This window comes from Ipomoea triloba, chromosome 12 (assembly GCF_003576645.1).
Source record: "Ipomoea triloba cultivar NCNSP0323 chromosome 12, ASM357664v1".
Classification (NCBI taxonomy): Eukaryota; Viridiplantae; Streptophyta; class Magnoliopsida; order Solanales; family Convolvulaceae; genus Ipomoea; species Ipomoea triloba.
This window is the reverse complement of record NC_044927.1, coordinates 8,015,156-8,039,163: the sequence shown is the minus strand read 5'-3', so window position 1 is coordinate 8,039,163 and position 24,008 is coordinate 8,015,156. Positions and strand designations below refer to the sequence as shown.

Here is a 24,008-nt window from a genome sequence, read left to right as displayed (position 1 = left end):
GTTGCATGTACTAAATAAGATTCGCCGCAATGTGGCAAAAATTAATGAAATGGACTAAAATCGGCAATGCCCCAATAACAGTAGGACCAAAAATGGAAATGACTCATTAATTTATTAGTAATAATATCCTATAATAAGATTACCCGGGTCTAATGAATTGATTGGACAATTAACTTATTAGTAATAATAAGATTTTTTTTTTTTTTTGAGTACTTATGCCCGACTTAGAAGTGTTATTCATAGGGGGTACAAATTCTATTCCAATGTTTGGTTTACCCCGAAGGAATAGACTTTAGAAATTGTATAATAGTGTTTTTTTTCCTTTCAGGCTCGAACCATGAGCTCCCATTTGGAAGAGTCACTTCATGCCGCTTGACTACATGGTCTTTGGTTGTATTACAATGTTTGATTGGTCTAAGGATTAAAAACAGAATAAGTATTCAAATAGAATAAATATCCTTCACAAGGAATAATACCAACAATCACAACTACAATAATAATAATAATAGTAATAATAATAATAATAATAATAATAATAATTATTATTATTATTATTATTATTATTATTATTATTATTAATGAATTTGTGTATATACTTTGATAAATATAATATATATTTATTTATTATTTATTTATAAGCATACATAGTAAAGGGTATTTTAATTTTTGTATTATAATACAAAAGTTATTCTCGAGTGCTTTAAAATAGCTAATACCCAGGAGCCCCTAGGAGTGTTATTCTCCCTGTAAAGGGAATAGCTCATTCCCAAGAATGATATTCCTAAGAATAAATGGTCAAGACAAACAATAGAGTAGGTCTTGTCATTCCCGACCTATTACATGGACTAAACTTGCTTAGAGTACACATTCAGAGTAACGCGATATCTTCTTAGGTTGAGTCGATTAAAAAACGAAACTTATCTTACATATTCGGAAAACAACATCAGACATTCTTGTAAATAATCAAAGAACAAGAATACCAACTGGATGGCATTCTTCCTTTCATTACACGGTTTATACCAACCTTACTTTATATAAACTACGAAATTAACTATCTCCATACATCCCTAGCTATGTAATTAGCAGCCCAACCCCTCCTCTCCATCGAGCAATCATAATACTATGGCACATTAATTACATTAAAACTAATCCAAGATAGTTGAATCGCTTAGTGATAACTAATTGTATTAATTGATTTGATAAGCTAATAATAGTATTAAAAGATTATAGAAATGTGCTTAGAAAGTGATGGCCCAAAAGAGTTGGGTTACAAATCTAGAGAGGGGATATACTAGTAGAGCTGTAGTCAAAACGGGTCAGCCCGACCCATACGGACTAGTTCGTCTCGGAGCGAGCCGAAAACGGTCCGACCCGATCCATTTTCTACGGGTTGGAATTTGCAAATAACAATAAAGAGATAGTTGCCGTTTAAGATTATTAATAATAACAATAACAATAATTTCCTCCAAAAAAAAAATAATAATAACAATAACAACAACAATAATAAGTATGTGAATTTTGGATTTTATACTACTTTTTTTTTTAAATAATTTTTTTATACTACTTAATCCTTTCAATTTTCATGTATACCAAAATTAGAAATGAAATTCTCAATAATTCTATTTCTGTAAATCAAATATTGAAATTTAAAATTTCAATTTATTCTTAAGGAAAATAAGTATGTCAACCTTCGGAGAACTATCTATCTAACAATTATGTCATCCGTCGACTTTGAGGAAGGAGGCCATAAGTTGTTGAAGATCAAACTCGAACCTGGTTAGGAGGTTGGTTTTCTGAATCTTTTTTTTTACATATCTATTTTATTTTATTTTCACCCTTCCCTTTCACGGGACATAGCAATAATTGTGTAGATTTGACATCATTTCGACAAAAATATGTCATTTAAAACCCTAGACAAAAACATGTAAAGTACCAATGCCATTACCTTCTTTTCAAAACCCTATTTGAAAAGAAGGTAATTGGACTACCTTCTTTTATTTTTTTTGTTTGACCAGAATTTCTCACAAAGAAGGTAATTGCATTGCCTTCTTTTCATTCTCAATTTTTAATAGGAAATTTTTATTAGTTTAAATTTTTGTTTTAAAATTTTTATTTTATTAAATATTAATTAATAACATAAAGTTTTTAGAAAAAAATAATCATATAAACAAAAATTTTAAAATTTTAAATAGTCAGATCGGCTAAAAAGGTCGTCAACTCTAACGAAATGTAAAATTTTACTACTATACCCTTTTATATATTAATTAATTAGAAATATAAACTCCATTAATTTGTTCAGTATTTGTGATTATAAGAATTGATACGTTTTCATAAACATCCTTCGTAATTCTATATTTAACTAGAACACAACCCTTCCAATTTTTATTACTTCGAATTTGTTTTTCAAAATTTTTTATTTTATTAAATATTAATTAACATCATAAAATTTTCAAAAAAAAAATAATCACAATAACAAAGATTTTTAAATTTTAAATTTTAAATTGTCATTTGTAGTACGATGGATTCCATGATATTAATAACGTATTTTTAAATATTTTTATTATGTATTTATTTATTTATTTTATTGTCATTTGAAATGAGATGAATAACTACATAATCTACATTGCATGTGGGGGACAGAAATGAAAACTTCGTAAATTGTCTAGACAATTCACACCAACGGACGGAAATAATAATTTAATATTAATATAGAATAAACTCCTTAACACTAATTATTATTATTAACCTAAATAATAATAATAATAATAATAATAATAATAACTACACTACAGTGCGTACTTCTACTAATAATAATAATAATAATAATAATAATAATAATAATAATAATAATAGCTACACTACAGTGCATACTTCTAATAATAATAATAATAATAATAATAATAATACCTTTGTATCATTAATAATATTTGAGGAGAGAAGAAAGTACCCTCTCTCTCTCTCCTGGGTGTTAGCGTTTGCTTTTATTTTTTTATTTTTTTTTTTGATAAGAAGGTAATCTCATTACCTTCTTCTCAAAAACCTTAATGAGAAGAAGGTAATGAGATTAGTACTTTACATCTTTTAGTCCACCTTTTTGTTTCTACGCATTTTTGTCCCATCATTGTCAAATCTATCCAAAAAAGTCAACATTTTCACTGTTTGTTTTCAATTTAACTGATGATTCATACTTGACCATGACTATTGCAACAGAAGGAATTTATCATTCTATTGGCATCTAATTGGTATGCTATGCTATTTTAGTGTTCGAGTTCATGCCTGATTCCCCCTTCCCCACAAAGAGAAAGAGAGGGTGGTAGGGCTGCAGTTAAAAAGAAAAAAAAAACTATAATGGATGTTGACAAAAGTAGGATATGAACACATTTTGTGTTTATGACATTTTTATGCAAATAAGATAGTTTCGTAACATGATTGGGATCTCTAAACATCTTTTCCAAAGAGGCAATTCAATATACACAAAACTATTCCTATGCCTAAATAGATTAGGCTGCAATTTGTATTCTGGTGGATTTGTTAAGTTAAAGTGGTGCTCTCGTACTTCACATAGATTATCTCCCATCCTAATTTAGTGGTACTCATTGATTTTACACATTTAGGAGAGATGGTTTATGTTTTGATGTTTTGTAGGAGATGGGGTATGATGCTTTACTTTCTGGCTATTGATTGGTTGAAAAGTTCGAAGGTGATTAATGTTAACTATTGTTGGTGATTACTGGTGTGAACTAGTTTTTTGAGATGCTTCTCTTGATGGTTGATTTTGTTTTTAAAAATTTTTTGGGCCTGGTCAATGATTGGGTTCATTAGTAACTCTGGTGTATTTCTGTTGTTCTGTGCCAGATGGAGTTATGCATAATGCTTTTAGAGTGCTGCAGTCAGGAGAGAACTTACCTCCGTTACTATGGTCTTTTGGGGCAGCGTTTTTGCATGATCAACAAAGTTCACCAGGAGAACTTCGAGAAGTGTTTTGTGCAATAGTACTCAATGATTCACCGTCTGGAAACTAATAAACTTCGAAATGTTGCCAAGTTTTTTGCACATCTGCTTGGAACTGATGCATTGCCTTGGCATGTTCTGGCGTACATACGGCTTACAGAAGAAGACACTACCTCTTCTTCTCGCATATTTATCAAGATTCTCTTCTAGGTAACTACTTGATTAATTACATTTCCCTTTGTATTCTCTTGTTTATACTTTGTCTTTTCTTCAGCTCCTTATATTCTTAACTCATGATATATTTGTGTACCTGATTTTTATTTGTCTCTTATTTTTGTTGTATGACGTATGGCCTGCCTGCAATGACCCCTTATAATCCTCAGTTGTCTCTTCAGTTTTAGCATAGTCCATAATAAGTATTTGTATGTTCCCAAATAATTTATCCTGACAAATGTTGTTCAGTCTACGGATATCATCCTCTGATTGACTCTTCTTTTAAATGCAAAATTAGTTATTTTGTATATAGATACTCTTTACCTTGTGGAGGTAAGTAATAGTAACAGTGCTTGGTGTTGCAATGACTTCATTAGTGCATTTTTTTTATCATGTTTGAGATTTCTGGGTGTGAGCCTTTATTTATTCCCAGCATCCATAGGCTTGTATATCAAATTTAAAAGAACGCATGATTTTCCTTTGTTTATATGCTACTCCGTTGGACAGTATTTATGTTCATTTTACATTGATTTGTTGTTCAGGAATTGTCGGAACACCTTGGAATCTGCTTGTTGAATGAACTGTCTTAATGACCCAACAATGCAAGAGTCTTTTGAGTCAATATTTCCAAAGAATAATCCCAAAAACACTGGTTTTGCAATCAATTTCTTCACATCCATTGGTCTGGGCGGGATTACAGAAAATCTTCGGGAATATTTGAAGAATATGCCACGGCTAATCAAGCAACAACACGGAGAATCAGACACATCTGAGAGCTCTGGCTCTGATTCTTCGGAGTCTGAGTCGGGATCTGAATCATCCAGCTCCGAGGAGACACAAAGGAAACGGAGGAGACATTAGTGATGTGTCCAAATGTTAGACTTTGTATATAAACTTTGTAGTGTAATTATATTCACTCGGGACTTCATAGTTATAGTCAAGAGCTGTGGAGATTTTGCAGTTCATCAGTTCATGGTGAGTGTTCTTTCCGAATTTCATATAGGGATGAGGGTAATATGCCCTTTTACTTGTAACAAAAATGCAGTTAGGTCATTCTAATTCTAGTCAAATAGAGTATGCAATTGGATCATTCTACTCCACTTTACCTAATGAAGCTTTATTTCTTATTAGTTGAGAGAAAAGGAACAAAAAGGCTACATGAGGGAACACTCTATTTGACTAATCATTTTTTGTTGTGGATTTGATGTTATTTTATTGACACATGAGTGAAAGTACTGGTTTTGTCTCAATGCATATACCGTGAAATGGATTAGATGTGTTATATATATATATATATATATATATATATATATAAAAGTTTATTTTTAGTATATTGCAGATTCATTTTACTGTATTATAAATTTATTTTGGCTGGTAACACATTAAAAATTAACTTATTTCAAAATATAATAAACCTATTAAAATAAATATTGTATCATAGTCCATATTGCAAAATAAACTTCGGGTGCATAATATAATTGGAAATTTTGCTTTAATGCCATTTGCATTATTAGATTAATTAAGGACAAATACTATACGAAAGTTCAGTTTTGCTTTAATGCCATTTGCATGATTAGATTTAAGGACAAATACTATAGGCTTAAATGGCATCTTTGGTAGAAAGGAATTGTAATTCCTTTCGCACTTAATTTTAAGAAGTGAAAAATTTCAGAGTTTGATTAGGAAGAATTGCAATTCTTTAAATTTGAGGAATTGCAAATCTCACCTCTTCTTAGAAATTGCAATTTCATAATATATGAGAAGAAAGTTTGGAGTGTGAGGATAAAATTGCCCTTCCTAAGAGCATCTACACCTGTGATTATTACTTGGTCTTTGGTACATTACCCTTACACATGGAGGAGAGAGAGAAGAAAAAGGTTGCTCTGCAAAATCAAGTTTTTGGTACAGTACAGGTTGCTCTGTGGTGTATCACTAAATATTGGTTTATGGTGCACTAAGTGTTGGTATGTGGTGCACACGGGAATGCTTGATGGTGCACTGGACACAAAGCACCATTAAGCATATCTAATTACACTAGCATATCATTAAAATAACCAAAATGTCACTGTATTTGTTTTTCATTTTTTGTCGATTCCAACCGTTAATCTGAACTCATTTAACCGTTGCGATATATCCGCCCATTTGCATGGAAGGAGCCATCCGCATCAGAACTAGGCCCAATATATCAAACACATTTAATTCCCTAATTCAAGAATTAAAGTTTCATCTTTCTTCAACAAAGGCAAATTATGCTGTGGACCAAGGTCCACCTTGCAAGGTGGACCTGGTCCAAAACTACGTCGTTTTTGTTCCTTATTTTTTTTTTAATTAGTAAACATATTGCTGAATATAGAGTTGTCCAAAAATGTGTGAATGTAGAGGTTTCAAAGTGTGAATGTAGAGTATAGAAATCGTGAATGTAGATTTATGATTGTGTGAATGTAGAGTTGCCCAGAAATGTGTGAATGTGGAGGTTTCAAATTGTGAATATGGAGTATAGAAATCGTGAATGTAGAGTTATGCATGTGTGAATCTGTAATAGAGTTAAGAAGTTCTAGCAACTTGTAGCCCTGTAATGTGTGAATGTGGAGTTCTCAAGTTGTGAATATGGAGTATAGGACCTGTGAATATAGAGTTTTGAATATGTGAATGCATAACAGTGGTAATATAGTTACTAAACATATAATCCTGTAATGTGTGAATGTGGAGTTTACAAAGTGTGAATGTAGAGTATAGTGTATGTGAATGTAGAATATAATGTATGTGAATATAGACCCAGGTCCACCTTGCAACCCGCATATATAATACCAAAACCTATTCGATCTCTATGTTGCATATCCAAAAAAGAAATAAATAATTATAGAAAATGAATCTTGCAAATAATATAAATAGAGAAAATACAATTAATAACTCATTAAACTTAACTCTAGCCCTAACGGGGAAAAATTAGTTAAACAAACACAATAAATAAAAAGCATATCTAAGCTAAGTATATAAATAATAGGATATATCAAATTATTATCTCCTCCCATCTAATTAACTTGTAAGACAAGTACGTATATAGAAAATTTAGATGAGTTGTTACTTTCTCAATCAATCACAATAATACACCAAGTTAGATATAGCTTTAACGATTGAAAATAATTCAATCATGTTCCTTTGTCAGAATAAAATTAAGTCTAAGAGCAATCCTAATAAGATTTTTTTGATGATTTTTAACACAATAAAAAACTTGTAAGCTTCGCTGATTTTTAACAAATGAGAGGGATGATTTTTTGAGTATTTCTTTCTCCTATAAATTATGATTTTTTGTGAGCTAGAGGAGGGAGAAAGGAAAGCAAAGCTACTGCAGTGTTCTCACGTTTGCACAAATCTCGCCTAGCTGGTTGTGTGAATCTTTACTTTTTTTTCTCTTTCCTCTTCTTTCTCGCAAATTATATCGTGGACCGCGCATCAAAACGACGTCGTTTTGATTAATGAAATAGACAGATGAAACCACCTCCGTTCTGCGCCATTCACTTTCAGTTCATATACACTGCAGTTACATTTCAACACAACTGCAGTTACATTTCAACACAACTGCAATTACATTTTGATATAACTACAGTTTTATTCGATAATATAAAAACACAAATGTGAAACTGTTATTCAGTATCAGTTCATATACATTGTAGTTACATTTCAACACGACTACAGTTACATTTCGATATAACTACAGTTTCATTCGATAATATAAAAACAAATGTAAGACACTATCTTTTGAGATGATCTGTAGTATCAGTGACCACGGTCCACGGTATAACGACTGCTTCTTTCTCTTTCCTAATTGTACGGTTAAAAACCACAAAAAATTTACTACTAATGAGATTGCTCTGACAAAACAAAAGTCAATGCAAGTGGGGCATATTTGTGGTCCAAGGGGTCCACGTCAAAAGCGTTGACATTTGGAGGAAAACAGCACCAAGAAACAGTCACGGGGTTTCCATTGCATATGCAAGTTAAAGTCAAGGTAAGGTTGTGTACATTATTAGCCTGTGAATCTGTGAAGTTTCCTTGTTTCATTACATAGCTGTAGCCATTGTTGTCTTTCAGTTGGAACAGCTCCACTGAAAACCATTCATCAGTCAAACCCATAAACATTATATTATATTATGTTGTCCTCTTTCAATGCACACATATTTGGCCTCTTTTCCTTTTGGCTCTTCCATTAGTCAACGCCATATATCGACAAAATTCCCATCACTCTTTAGTAACCACCGATTTGGAGCTACTTGCACGTGCTTTAGTATTCATATGCAGAATTTTACTTTCAGAAAAAAAAAAAAACATAAATATAACATAGGGAAAGTCTACTGAAAGAATATCGATGCTATTTGTGTCGGTATAAGGTTAAAAAGTTTTTATATTGCTTTAGGTTTGTACCACTTATTGTTGGGACAATTTACAAATTCAAAATTTTGTCATTTGCTTTAGGATTGTACTAGGTATAAGAGGTACCGGTATAAATCGACATGTTAAAATTTTTCATATAATAATATATTCTTATATATAAGAGAAAATTATACTTTTCGTTCTTAAGTTATACAATAATTATAGAATTCATTACTAAGTATTGGTCATGTTCACTTTTCGTACCTAAGTTATCATTAGCGTTGAACTTTTTGTCCCTTTACTAACAAAATATTAGGGACGGAATTTAAAATTTTAGTATAACTTAGGGACGAAAAGTTAATGAAAGGATGAAAAGTGTAACACCAATGATAATTTATGGGCAAAAAATGAGTACGACCAATACTTAGGGATGAATTCTAAAATTACCCTATAATTTAGAGATGAAAAGTACAATTTTTCCTATATAAAGATTAAACCTTTAACCTTTGGTTAATCATGAATGAGTCATTTCAACTCAATTTTTCCTATATAAAAATGAGCTCTTGCTTTGTTTTATTTAAAGTAGATGCCCTCTTAATTAGTCCTTTTGTTTAGCTTAGCGAAGCAAATACGATCTTCTTGTGGAAATTAATGACTAATTATGGAAACTTAACATCTTTTAACTATTATTCCTTTTTATTTTTTGTTGAGTACTACTAATGAAGCACAAAGAGTTAACAGTTGCCTCCATATAGGCTCGAACCCACTCCCATCATTCATGTGAGAGTGTAAACCGAGACACCCGGTCCCACTAGACCACAAGGTCTTTGGCATTTATTCCTTTTTATATACCTTAAGATTTGTATTTAGTTAGTAGATTAGGTATTCAATAGCCGAACAATTTCTATAGGCCATGTTTGGTAAATAATCAGTCTATCAGCCAATTTTGGCTTATTTGACCACTATTAATTGTTTGGTTAATAAGCTTTTTGTAACTCCAAAATACTAAAATTTAAAAGGTTACTCAAAGCAGCCTTTTCGATTAATTTTTTGAGAAAAGAAATTATACCAAACATCTATCAGCTAATCTATCAAACAACTTTCTACAATCAGCTAATGTTATCAACTACTCATACCTTCTAACCCAATCAGCCAACAACCATTTACCAGGCCATAATGTTTGAACCTGAAATCTCTGACCCAAATTAGCATATTTATATGATTCTTGTTAAATTTGTGATTATTCATTGCTTAAAACGATGAAAATACAATACAAACGACTAATCTAATAAATTGCCAAGTACCTTGTTCTCAGATGGCATATAATGGTTCTTCCATATGTAAGATCATGAGATCGAGTCTTACAGGACGTTTGGTCAGTATCTATGTACAGATACTACAATGTAAACTGCAGTGTGCAAGTTGCGTTGAATGTGCGAACAAAGTACAACATTTTCTTCACGTGAGCAGACTAAAAATCACACCCCATTTCTTATCTCTCCTCCCCATCCCCATCTGTGCTCCACATAAACTTGACTTTCTCAAAAACCCACATCAAAACCCACAATTGGGGTGGCCTAAACGCCCATTGTCCTTGATCCAATTAAGATTCCATAAAATTACATAAATTTGTTGTCTTATGTACCCGTTCCATTGGTTTCAACAACCTGTTTAGGACGTCAAGTCCCTGTCTCTATAGTTTGTCCACTCATTTCAAGAACCCAATGGGTCATATAGTGCAAATTATCATGTGAAGCATGATATACATAATGTTGTGTGAATCATAAAAAAATATTTTTTTAATACTTAAATAGTGTATTTTTCTTAAATATAAGGTACATTTTTTTTATTTGTATGTCGAATTTATATTATTTAATCCAAATAATAAAATGAATTTAATTGTTAGAAAAATGTAATGTCAGAAGGTGAAAATTATTTGAAAGGGAAATATATGAGAGGTAGTGTATAACATTATTCTTTAATAAATAACTTCTAAAAATGGATAAAATATAAAATAAATGCAAAATTTAAAACTAAAAATTCATAATTAAACTTAATAAAAGTATTCTAACATAATAACTAATATGTTCAATTTTTTTAAAAGAATAAATATTCATCAAAATTGCAAGTTAATTTCATTCATCCAAAACAAAAGAAAAACTATTCTATTTTAATATATATATAGCTTTGCCAAGATTTGCCCCAACTTTAAGACTTTATTGCACTAAGATTTGATTATTCATAATTATTGACTTATAAACTATAGATAAATAAATCATATATACACCACCTGGTTGGATTAGGTATGACGTAGGTGGTATATACAAATCCGAACTCGTAACATTTATATAGATAAGATTATGTATCTCCACCACTATAAGACTAATTTGGGTTCAAATTGTGCTAGCAAAGTTTGACTTTTACTCTGGAAAGGTCTTACATAGAATTCTCTAATATTCACACATGTACAAGAGTTAATTTTTTTTTTATTTACATTAGTAACCATTGTTGGTCACGAAAAAGTAAAAGTCTAAGAGGTGGGGGTAAATAGATTTTTATAATTTTTTTTAATAAATAAAATTATCAAAGCATTAGCAATAGAAGTCTTATACTTTTGTCAATGTTTGTAACTTGTTTAATTATTTTGCAAAGTGTACGGAAATATTCAATAACCGATAATGTAAGGGAGTAAGGAAGAGAGAAAGTTATACAATATGTTTATAGTGGTGGTTCAAGAACTCCCTATTCTACTATTCTTCTTAACAGTATAAGGAGGATTTAACTAGTATTGATATAAATACATGTGAAATCTAGCGTTCACATTAGTTGCAAACCAAGTCAAACTAGGTTACTTGTTTTTCTTTGACACTCCTTGGAAGGCTTTCTTCACTGTGTTGTGCGTTCTTCATTGCCGCCCAATCTTAGCTTCCAACTTCAAGTGTCATCTACCAAGCCGCCTTGAATGAAGATGATCCAACCTCCTAGTCATAAATATATGATTTTGATTTAACAAACAATTAGCCATAATCGAAATGATTCTTTGAAGCTTAGGTTGTTTAGAATTCTTTGGTGGTTTGTGTACTCGTGTAACTTTTCTCAACTCTCTAATTACCAACTTAAAAAGAAAAAAAAAAAAAAAGCATCAGGAGGAGCTCTATTTATAGAGCTTAGGAGGCAAAAATTAAAAAGGCTTGGAATCTATCCGTTGGCACACTTTGAGATGGTAGGTGTCCCGCCAATTCAAGGCCTTTTTGAACATATCTTGAAGTCTGGAGTTTTAGACACGTGCCTAACGACTCTTTGTTATCAAAAGGCATTTCATATTCCTCTTATTGACATATTGTCAAATGTACCTCTACCTGTAGACCATGGATTTGCTACCCTAAAAGGACTTATATATTGATCACGTAAACTTTACTGGAACCAGTTAAAAAACGATTTATCGGATAGACTTATACCGAAGAAAATATCTATTGCAGAATGATATGTTGATCAAAGAATCTCCTGGACAAGATCTATTGATTGAACATAGAAAGCTCAGACCTATTTTTCCTTTTACATGGCCTATCAAATTTAATACAATCAATAGAAATTTGAGGATTCCAAATTCCTTATCTTTACAAATATGAACATCACCAAAATCTAAATTAAACAACATTATTCCTGACATCCCCAACCTGCTAATTTATGACATACAAATCTTAAAACACAATTCCGATCCATCATTCACTATCATTCAAAAAAAAAAAAAAAAAACTTGATTGACCAATTCACATCAAGCAAATTCAAGTGAATACTCAAGTTGTGTTAAAATTTCCATCTCCCTTAGATTAGTTTGATACTAATAAATTAATTTAACCTGAAAGATTTTTATGACTCATTATTGTAAATATAATATTTTATTGCTAATATATTATATCATGATACTAAAATAGTTTCAAAACAAAACAATTTCAATTTTAAAAATATATATTTAGCAGGACTAAGAGGAATTCAAATAGTAAAGAATTGTATCAATAGAATTAATTAATAATTACTTGGAACACTGTGCTACTTAATAAGTAGTTATTAACACTGCCTTTAGTGGTTGATTCATGCTCATTCCTAACACACTTCATGGTTCAGGTGAAGCTTATATACCTTAATAAACAATGTGACAGTTCACCTACAACTGTCTGTTTTCCCACCTCCCAAATTTTTTAATTAAAATAATATACTATGGTTGAATCTAAAAGTTTTTAATCAGATATATATATATATATATATATATACACACACACACCCTATGGTAACTTAGTAGCTCAGCTCAGCAAACATGGTCAAATGTCGGTGCGCACAAAGGATCTACCCACTTTGCTCATAATTGCCCCACTGTGACTGTTGAGTTTCAAACATCGGTCTCTTGTCCCAAATACTGCCTACTGAACCAGTGAGCTACGCCCGTGCAGACAAATAATAATCTAACTTGACAATATGAATGAACGTTGGTATAAAATATAAATTATTTTTAAATGGTATTATTAACTATCATCTTGTAATTTATACTAAATTTCTAAGTAAACTTATGTGAGACCGACTCACGGACCCTTATCCGTAAGACAGGTCGGGTCAAGATGAAATTGAATACTTATACTAGTAAATGTAACACTAAATCAGAAATAAAATATTTATTATTTATATAGGAAGATGTAATACTTTTGATGAAAAATGTAATACTTTTAATCAAAATGTAAAGTATTACATTTGTCCTCAAAAGTATTACAATTTCCCTAAGTAATAAACACTTTAGTCCTAATTAGTATTATATTTTTCAGTATAAATATTTCATTTTAATATTGACTCGACCCGACCTGCCTCACGAATAAGGATTGTGAGACGGTTTCACACAAGTGTGATCTAAATTTCTAAACTTTATATAAGCTTACCACTTTTTTAATCAATGACTTAAAAAAAAAAAAAAAAAAAAAAAAAGGAGAGAGAGATGAGAGATTGCAGTAACACAGAAAAGGTAAGAATGTAACCATTGACATCTATGGAGTGAAATTCTTTGATAAAAAAAAAAAAAGTCAAAACCAATGATAAAACAAAAACATAGAAGCATCCAATGAGTGTCACCTTATCTTCTTAATTTATGCAGAGGATTTGAGGCACCATCTACCAACCAGAGAATATATCATTCTTTATAATAAGGCATTGTGGTACTACAATTGCATCAACAGAAATTAAACATATAAAATTTCCAACACCCTCCCTTTATCTACTCCACTGTCACCCACCTTTTCCTCAATTTTCATAATAATCCTGTGTTGCAGTACTAAATAAAGTAAGCCGCTGGCATGGCTGCTCATACTGAGTTTATGTATCCAGAAAGTATGATGGATGCTGAAGAGCTAATACAGGAGCTTCTTGACGACGAATCGCCGTTGTTCTTGGCTCCTCAAGAGACAATAATGGAGTCCAGTGGTTTTGCAGGTGTTTCAAATTACTCACTCCTTAACAGCTTGATTTATGGCCATGCAAACCAACCCCTGCATGATGCCAGGTTTGTGTCTAATTTTGATGATTGATCATTTTTTGTTTTCTTGACAAATTTGGTTTTGTGTGAGTGATAACTTTAAGTTATATGTTTGCAGAAGTTGTATGTTGGAAAGAGGTTTGATGGTGAGTAGGGATCATCATGAGAGTAAATATACTTTGAGAATCAAGACTAATTGTGGCAATGCAATGGCTGATGATGGTTATAAGTGGAGGAAGTATGGCCAGAAATCTATCAAAAACAGCCCAAATCCCAGGTTAGATTAATCACTTCTTTTTTGGATATATAACGAGGGAAACCCGTAGCCACTACTCGATCGAGAGTGTGTAATGGGTAAATCCCGCGCACTTTGTAACTATAACTGATAAAGGACCACAAGAAGATAAACCAGTCTAGGTTGCCTATAGCTGACCATCTCAAACCAAGACGGCTGAGATTCGAACTCGTAACCTTATGATTGGTTACAAGTTTGTATTCTTAGCCATATATCTTGGCTGGGGTTATCCCAGTTTAATCACTTCTTTAACAAGTAAGAGATGGTTAAAAACTTTTGTAATATAGAATTTCATTATTTTGAGTACATAAATTCTAACTTAGAGTTTTGGCATATATAGGAGCTATTACAAGTGCACAAACCCCAAGTGTGGAGCCAAAAAACAAGTGGAGAGATGCAGTGATGATCCAGACACCCTAATAATCACATACGAAGGACTTCATCTCCATTTTGCATATCCCTTTTTCACGTTGGATAATGAACCCAACAAGACCATTGACTTAGTACCCACAAAGAAACAAAAGAAGACCATTGCAGAAGAACTAGTGGAGTCCCAGGAACAGGAGCAGACAAACCATGTAGTGTACGAGAATCCAGGTAGGGAGGACACAAATAATCCGACCCCAATTGATGAATGGGATTCACAAGGGTTGCTTGAAGATGTGGTTCCTTTAGTTATTCGGAGACCATCAACTATTTGTAATGCCACGACGTCGTATTCTTCCTCTTCCTCTTTTCTTTCTCCTCCTACTTCACCCTCGTCACTCTCATGCTCCACTAATAACTGTTTTCTTTCAGATTTTGATGCTTAAAATTAAAACCATGTGGCTTTTGTGTTTGTATTTTACAGTGTTTAATAAATGAATTAAGTACTAGCTTGTACTATATATATATAAGATAATAGCATATATAATTTGAGTTTGTACTTGTATAAAGTTTTTAAGGAGCAGCGCAATAAATTAATTTCTTATTTGTATATGGTCTTTTTATTTTCAGAAATTTTTTCCTTTTTTTATTTTTATTTTTATTTGGCACCGCATACACTACTTAAAAAGTATGCATTCAGTAAACCTTACTCATGGATAATAATTAGTAAATTAAACATTAAAAGATTAAGTGAGATGTGCTGAGTTTGAAACATTTTTTTATTACCATCTTTGAGTGTTATAAAGTGTATCTTAATATGAGGGGTGTTTACAACTTTTCAGGTCGTTATACGGTGGACCATGGTCATGGCTGATAGTGTAGTTATGTTGAACTGATACTGTAGTTGTATTGAAAGGGAACTGCCGTTGCGCGGAACAGAGGCCGTTTCATCCGTCTAGAACTGCAGTTGTGTTGAACAGATGAACGGCCTCTGTTCCGCGCAACTGCAATTTCCTTTCAACCCCCTTCAAATTTAACATAAAATTAAAAGACATTAACTTTTATTAGAATATAATATTTATACACGTGATGCATACGAGTAAGTGCCCAATGATTAAATTATGATTATATTCAAATAATTCAAAAAATAATAACAAATAAATATATGACACAAGTCATATATGTGTGTGTGTTTTTACAATATAGAGATGTTCGTCTAGGTAAAAATGTAAAATATTGTAAATAATTTAATTATTTGTGATAAATTTGATAATCTTTCTTCAACTTTTTTTTTTGTTGTTCTTGTTGGGTTGATTAGTTATATATTATAATTCGTAAATATATAAATAAAAAATAATACTTCATCATAGTAAAATATATTTGGTTTAATATTTTTCAAAAAAAATGATCTAATATAGTATTTAATAATTAGGTAAATTATTTTGGTAAATAATGTATTTAAAGTAAATGTAATTAGGTATGATAATTGATTTAGTAATTAATAATTACTTAATAAAATACTTAACACTGTAAAGGCAATTTGATCCGAAAAAATTCAGTACAATATTTTTAACATAATGTATAATTTGACAATAGACATATGATTCAATAATGATATAACCTACATGGACTATTGTAAGTTATTTAAATTCTAATATTAGGATTTAAAACGTGCTATTAATGAGCATTCTATTGTCTAACCAGTAGAAGCTCAATTCTCATTAAATAAGGTCTCTAGTTTACATATTGTGAGTAGAAGAAGAAAGATTTTAAGATAACTTTTAATTATACTGATTTTTTTTTAATTTAATATAATTACTAAATAGTAGAGGATGGATACCAAAACATCCCATCGTTATACCGTGGACTAGGGTCCATAGTGTAATATGGACCTTGGTCCTAAATGACTTAGTGCCAAATTTTATTTTTGATTTTATTTTTGATTTTTTTTTTTTACTATAAAGCATATGTATGTGTCATGCATTGTCATTTTCTATTCTTTTGTAATTTTATTATGTAATTCTGTACTTTAAGAGTATGAATTTTGTACGTAGAACAAATTAGTAGTTATGTAACACACAACATATTGTATGTGTGTTTTATTCATGAATTTATATATGTCTTGTGTTGTGAAATTATGTGCGTATAAACATAAATTCTCCACCTTTAGATTTGAAAATAAGTGAATATATAACATGTGTGTATATGTCTTGTATTTCGCGTTTTTGTGTCTTGTATTATAAAATCTATACTATAAGAGTATCAATTTTGTACCTTAAACAAATTAGTAGCTATGTAAAATAAGTAAATGTATAACGTGTATGTGTCTTGTGTTGTGATTTTATGTGTCTTGTGTTATAAATTTCTCTACTATATAAGAGTATGAATTTCAAACCTAAAATAGATTAGTAGTTGTGTAATACACAACATATTCTGATTTGTGTCCTATGTTATAAATTTATGTATTTTGTTGTGTAATTCTATGCCTATTAGCCTATATAACATAAATTATCTACCTAAATCAGATTTGAAAATAAATAAATAAATATATATATATATATATATATATATATATATATATATATATATATATATATACGTGTGTATGTGTCTTGGGTTGTTAGTTTCTGTGTCTTATGTTACGTAATTATGTAACTTAACAGTACAAATTCTGTACCTGTAACATTTATTAACTGTGTATAAACATAAGAACGGAAAACTAAGAGTCCGTTAAAATTTAAAAATTAAGACGATGTTGTTTTTATTCAGGGTCCACAACGCTGTGGACCTTAGTCCACAATATATATTGCACAGAACATCGGCAAATTATTGTGTGGACCATGAATGCAATATACATTTTTAATATATTAAAAGTACATTATTTGTGTACTGAATGTATATTATTTAAAAAATCATGTACTTTAAATTAATGTACTTTATGTATACAAATAATTTACTTTTACTATATTAAAAATGTACTTTTTATTTATGGTTTACACAAAAAATGTGTGGACCATGGTCTATGGAATAACGATCCCAAAACATCCGTCATGGCTTCCATTATCATTTATGAAAATAATGACTATTGCAATCGATCATTCAGGAACTGCAAGTGAATTGGACTGCAGTTATTAAGCCTTTCAATAAAAACGAAAACTGGCCCAACTGGTTTTGCTAGACCAATTTAATTTTATGACACATTTTGGGCCCTTCAAATAAAAACCCATCTCAGTTTCCATTAAACTCTTTTCTTTATATATATACTAATTTTACACGCGTAGTGCGTGACTGATTTAATGCCCAATGTTTATATTTAAATAAATAATTCAAAGTATATAAATGTAAGATTATATAGAAGAAGTTCATTATAGTTTTCATTAAAATTAATGTTTAATTTGCACTTTTCTAAAAACGGATTAGGTTCTTTGATTACGAAGTAGGAAATTTGATTTCAATTCAAATCACCTAATATCATTTCTAAGTGCGTCCATCATCGAATATTCATATCTACACAGTACTTAGAGTAGCATTTAATCAATTGACAGATATAGATCGAAGTTAGATGTATGAGAAACGCACTGCACTCACATATATGTAAGGAGTTCAAGAGTTTATACAATATGCTGAAGAAAATAGGAGTAAATTAAAAAGGCGAAGACTTTATTGTGTGTCCGTGTTGTGATTGTAAAATTTTGAGAAATATCGAAGTTCTGAACAAGTGAAGACCCATTTGATACAGCGTGGTTTTAAGAAAGGGTACGATCGATAGATATGACATGTTGAAAGCTTACTTTCTAGTACATATATATGTTGTCAAAAAAAAAATTAGTATATATATCTTAGCTGAATCATTAGTGAACCTTGAATACATACGAGACCGATACAAATGCCGTAGATCCTTGATTATGAGGTATTTTTTGTTGACTACGGCACCAAGAGTTTATCATCCATTTCACCTACAATACTAAGCATCACAACCATATAAATATTTTTATCAAGCAAAAAGTAAAATCATATAACTTATATTATGGAAGAAAAATACCTGCACATCCCCTTTAGACCAAAAATCACATAACTCATTCCAATTATCAGTTGTTAGACCTTTAGGAACATGTAACTTTGCCTTAGTTGCAGTGGTATATTTCAAGAACTCTTTGTGACATTGAAAGACTTGAGAATCTTCTCGAAAGTTAACAATATCCAATCTCATCTACCAATATTGTTTAAAAGTGTGGTACCTAAATAAATACTACAAATAGTTTTCATATCAACAAAAACAATACTATATTAAAATTTGCAATTACGATAAAATAATACAAATACAAATAAGTACAAAAGTAACATCTAATATCAAAGTGAAAATATCAAGTACCAAAGAAAAAAAACACACAAATTATTTGTTCACATTACAAGCCAAAAACATGAAAACTTTAAAACAAAATATTTATATTTGGCATCCGCGAACCATCCCAATAAAATTAATAAAGTAATATAATTGTATAATCTTTAAATTAATATAATATATATATATATATATATATATATATATATATATATATATATATATATATATATATATATATATATAGGCTTTAAGTGCTTGTTCATGAATATGTTCGTAAACATTATTAAACGAATACTAAACCAGCTTGTTCACGGACATCATTAAACGGACATTCAACAAGCTTGTTCATAAATATTACTACGTATTAAACGGACACAAAAGAGTTTGTTCACGAGTTCTTAGCAAACGAGCCTAGCTACAGATATTTAGACTCTGTTTGTTTATTAACGGAAATCTAAAATTTGTTCATTTATGTTTGTTTACCTTAATAAACAAATATAAACGAATGCTTAACGAACACGAACACAAATAGTTACTGAAAGCTCTGTTCGCTAACCCTAAATATATATACACAATTTTACTTTGCTTTTAACTTTTCTACAAGGCCCACAATTCAGTCCCTCCTTCTCCAACCAAGTAAAATAACTGCAAAGAAACATATGTTGAGGTTGCACTAAGTGCATCAGACATAAATTCAAATGATGAGTTTAGATAATAACGGATTTAAGATTAGATAGGAAAAAGAAAGAGTAAAAATTCACAACTATATATTATTGATTCTTTGAATAACAAAAAGTGCAACACTTGGTGTAGGCATTGCCACATCATTTTGAGGACTCAGTTTGGGCCTTTTCTGATGTGGCAATGGATATATGTCCAGTCATCCTCTTGACTTTGACGTGGAGGCCACTGGCTAGTAAAGGGCAACTGGATTAGGCTGCTGAGAAAGCCTAGGTTAAAAGAGACTAAAGTAGATGGGCTTTTCTTAGATACTTTAATTGAACTTTGCTTTGCTTCCACATATAAAGAAAAAAAGTTATTAAAAATACATATATTCATGCATTTCCAAAGTTTTTCAGTCTGATTACAGGTTTGTGGCTCTAAAGCCACAAAAAGTTGGAATTCTTTTAATTCAGCACTATCAATTGTGGGTGATAAATATTGATGGTTGATATGAAGTTGATAATTGATGAATGGTAAGGTGATCATTGTAGGCCATGAATGTTGATGCACAAGGCATTTTATTATACTTTGGAAAGTGCAATTGCATTTTGTAAATAATTTTTTGTTATTTCTTTGGTTTATTTTTAATATTTACTTTGAAATAAAAAAGAGAAAAAATTGCAGGGTGTCCTGCTTTCTGATTTGTATATGCTTTTAAGTGACAATTTATTGAATGCAAGTCACTATCCAAATTTTTTTAAAAAATATTTTATTTCCTTTCCAAAACGTTGATTCCCCAATCCCAAGGCTCTTACGTCCCAGCCCGACATAGTATCTGGGAGGATATAAATCATTGTAATTCAGCTGAACACGAAGCTAACATTTGCTTACTGCCCACAATGATAGAAACTATTTTATTGAATACCCGGAACACACATTTGGGTAGAGGTTATAGACTTTTCCATAAATCAAAATAGTTACTCCGTATTTTATTGTCTAGAATTTAAAAATAAATTATGGGTGTGTTTGGTTCGCACATGGGAACCGGAATCGGAATAGGTATCAAATACTTTGTAATGGTAATGGGTTTTGGTGAAAGTATTTTGCATGTTTGGTAGTATAGGGAAACGGCTGATGAGGAAGGGAATGAAACCCTTATTTTATTAGGAAATGAGATTTGCAATTTAGGGGTAGTCAAAATCCATACTAGCGAGCCCGGACGGAGCGGCCGTCGGTGCAGATCTTGGTGGTAGTAACAAATATTCAAATAAGAACTTTGAAGGCCGAAGAGGGGAAAGGTTCTATTCTAACGGCATAGTTTTCTAAAAACCTGTCAACCAATTCAAGCAAACAATAACAATGACTTTGATACCTATTCCTCATAGCTAAACCTGTCAACCAAACACACCCTAGGTAAATTCGCTTTTCTGTAATAAGATAATTTGATAAATTTAATGTTATTGATGATATAATAAATTCTCGAAATATAACTTTGTATGCATTGTTCAAATTCTAGCATATATATCTAAGTTGGTCATGTTGAGCAAATCATCATGTCCATTGCTTCCGGGGTGGAAAGCCAATTAGAAATGCATGGAACCACATAATATGGCCACCAATATGGAAAGCAAATGAAGAAGATGGTGATATATTTGACAGCACTGCTAGAAATGAATATTCATTCAATTTCCAATAATTGGTACTTTCCTTGTTGGGCCAGTGAAGGACTGAAGGGTAATTGGAATAAGAAGAGTCTGAAGCTTGCTGCTATAATAATTAAATTAATATAATAATAAATTCATGAAATGTTAAGGAAAAAAAGAAAATCTAGTCCTCTGGTGAAGCCTTCTTGGCCAATTGACGCCTACACAATCATCGGGCAGAATCTACTGAAACCCCCTCGGAGGCCTATTATACGGACGGTTTAGTAAGAAAATAAATTACTCTATTTTATTCTCAATAGATAGGCATGACTTAACCTCCCATTGCTAAACAAGATATAAACTTGGAATTTGGCTTATAAGCCAATAACCAAACACCCCATAATCCAATGCTTATATAGATGTGTGTGCATTACATGAGGCACACTCACACCAACCATCATTCTTGCATTATTGTATTTTCAGCATTTATATATTGGGTGTCTATGAATAAAATAGTTTCATGTTGTGAAAAATATGTTTCTTTTAACTATTAATCTAACTACACAATTGGGCAAAAATAACTTTAAAAGTTACAGATATCATGCACAAGAAAACAACATTTTATATTCAAAGTAATTAGAAATGTCCAATTTTACCTACAAGCATGGTCGAAAAAATTGCTAGGCTCTCCACAGGCGTCCGGGGAGCGCCTAAGGCGCCTAGACAGCGATTAATGGGCGCCTAGGTTTTCGTGTATTTTTTTATTTTTTAAAATTCTTTAATTTTTAAGACTAATAATTATACCGTATTCAATACTTTAATAGTTAATACTAAAATATTAAATATTAACCTTAAAAACATTTAGAGTTTGAACAATTTAGGATTATTTTGTTCAAAACGATGTCGTTTTGGGTGAAATAACTCTTTTAAAACAAATACAATAGCTAATTGGCCGACTAGGCGGCCTTGGCGGTCAATGCCTAAGTGACCTAGGCGGCCGCCTAGACCATCGATTATGGTGACACGTTAGACGGACGACCGATATGATGCCTTGGCGAGATTTTTGCAACACTGTCTACAAGACAATATGATATTTCATTTAAATTAATGAATGTCCCTGTGAGACCATTTCACCTTAAAATGTGTAATATCGAGTACTTTTAATTAAAATATCATACGTTATATAAATGCATTGAAAAATATTATAAGTGTTACGTATATATGTTTCACATGAGACTGCATCAGATAAGATTTACTCATAATTAATAATGCATACATAGATATACTACTCTCAATCACTATGTTTTATTACGTTGGGAATAAGAATTATATATTAAAGGTGTCCAAATCAAGGAAATTTTAGTGTCATTGCTTTCCTCTCATATAATTTGAGGTTCAATTATATTACTTCAACTAGATAAGCCACATATTTGCCGTGGTTAATGTTGACACTAATTCTCTAATTTGTCACTTGTATATGTCACACTTCAACAAAAAAAAATGTATATATTTTTTTATTAATAAGGTATAATTTAAAATATTTTGGACTGCATTATTGGTCATGTCCTTCCAAAATTACATATTGGGCCCTTTTGGCAAATCATGCACCTTTGAGATATCCCAAAACCTAGAACTCTAGAAGTTCACGTCATAATTATTAGCTTCCACCATTATTGGCCATTAAAAAAATTAACAATTGAGTCAAACATCTTTGACCACAATTGTAATTTATGTGACTTTCAAATATACCAATTAATCAATGTAACCACTGAATTACATGTAACGTAAATGTTGCCTTTCAATTTTTAAAGCGTGATATATATTGTCTCTCCATTAACAGGAAGAAGGAGAAACCTTATTGTTGGCAGAAGGAGAACAAACGAAGACAGAAAAATAAAGGAAAAAATGTGATCTTCAAACAGGGAAAATTGTAGGTAACCACATTTACACCACTAATAATTTCAAGGGTGACATTGATAATTGGCATATTTGTAAGGCGCATATATTACAATTTTTTCTATTATAAAATCAATCATGGTTTATTTTGCATTATAGGTTGAAAGTTAATAAAATAATATTGTATGTATGTTTGTAAAAAATATTAGATAGATATATTACTTTGAGTATAGATTCATTAAAATAATATTGTAGGTTTATTAAAATTACACTAAATGACCAATCACATTATTTTTTATTAAAAATTATTTTAATAATTGTGTGATTAACCTATAATAGTGACTTGATGGATCTACTATAGTAATTCCATAAACTTATAATGGTGACTTGATCTACTAGACTACTAGTAGCGGTGAATCGATGAACTTGCAGCTAGTTGGTGCTTAACGAATTTGTAATAATAATTTTATGAACATGTAATAATGACTTAATGTATATGCAGTAGTAAGTTTATGGACCTACAATAGTGACTTAATATATCAATAGTAGTGCTTTGATGAATAGACAATTGTGACTTAATGAACATGCACTAATGATTTAATAAAATGTAATGATTTTATAAACCAACACTAGTAACTTAATAAATCTATAGGTCCATTATTTTTAAAATTTTTAAATTTAAAAAAATCAATATAGGTGTCATTTTTTTAAAACACTCATGATTCTTTACCAGATAAAAAGAGACTATAC

At 30.8% G+C, this 24,008-nt stretch overlaps 2 protein-coding genes across 2 annotated transcripts; both read left to right on the top strand.

Annotated features, from left to right (window-relative positions):
- The first annotated feature begins 1,715 nt into the window (after positions 1-1,715).
- Positions 1,716-5,025, top strand: LOC115999301 (pre-mRNA-splicing factor CWC22). Its single transcript, XM_031239157.1, is given in 5 exon segments — positions 1,716-1,784; positions 3,856-3,919; positions 4,112-4,161; positions 4,707-4,748; positions 4,750-5,025. Coding segments are annotated over 5 exon segments (501 nt in total).
- Positions 5,026-13,712: 8,687 nt separating this feature from the next.
- LOC116000396 (probable WRKY transcription factor 49) lies at positions 13,713-15,321 on the top strand. The gene is made up of 3 exons (XM_031240476.1): positions 13,713-14,077; positions 14,169-14,327; positions 14,686-15,321. Exons 1-3 carry the CDS (start codon positions 13,872-13,874, stop codon positions 15,155-15,157), a joined length of 837 nt encoding a protein of 278 aa, XP_031096336.1. The 5' UTR covers positions 13,713-13,871; the 3' UTR covers positions 15,158-15,321.
- Positions 15,322-24,008: the final 8,687 nt, after the last annotated feature.

What these genes read in the sequence shown, in the direction of transcription:
- LOC116000396 (XM_031240476.1), top strand. Translation starts at nt 13,872, where the DNA reads ATGGCTGCTCATACTGAGTTTATGTATCCAGAAAGTATGATGGATGCT. An exon ending in CAACCCCTGCATGATGCCAG is followed by an intron (nt 14,078 to 14,168) that starts GTTTGTGTCTAA and finishes ATATGTTTGCAG; the next exon opens with AAGTTGTATGTTGGAAAGAG. An exon ending in AAAAACAGCCCAAATCCCAG is followed by an intron (nt 14,328 to 14,685) that starts GTTAGATTAATC and finishes TGGCATATATAG; the next exon opens with GAGCTATTACAAGTGCACAA.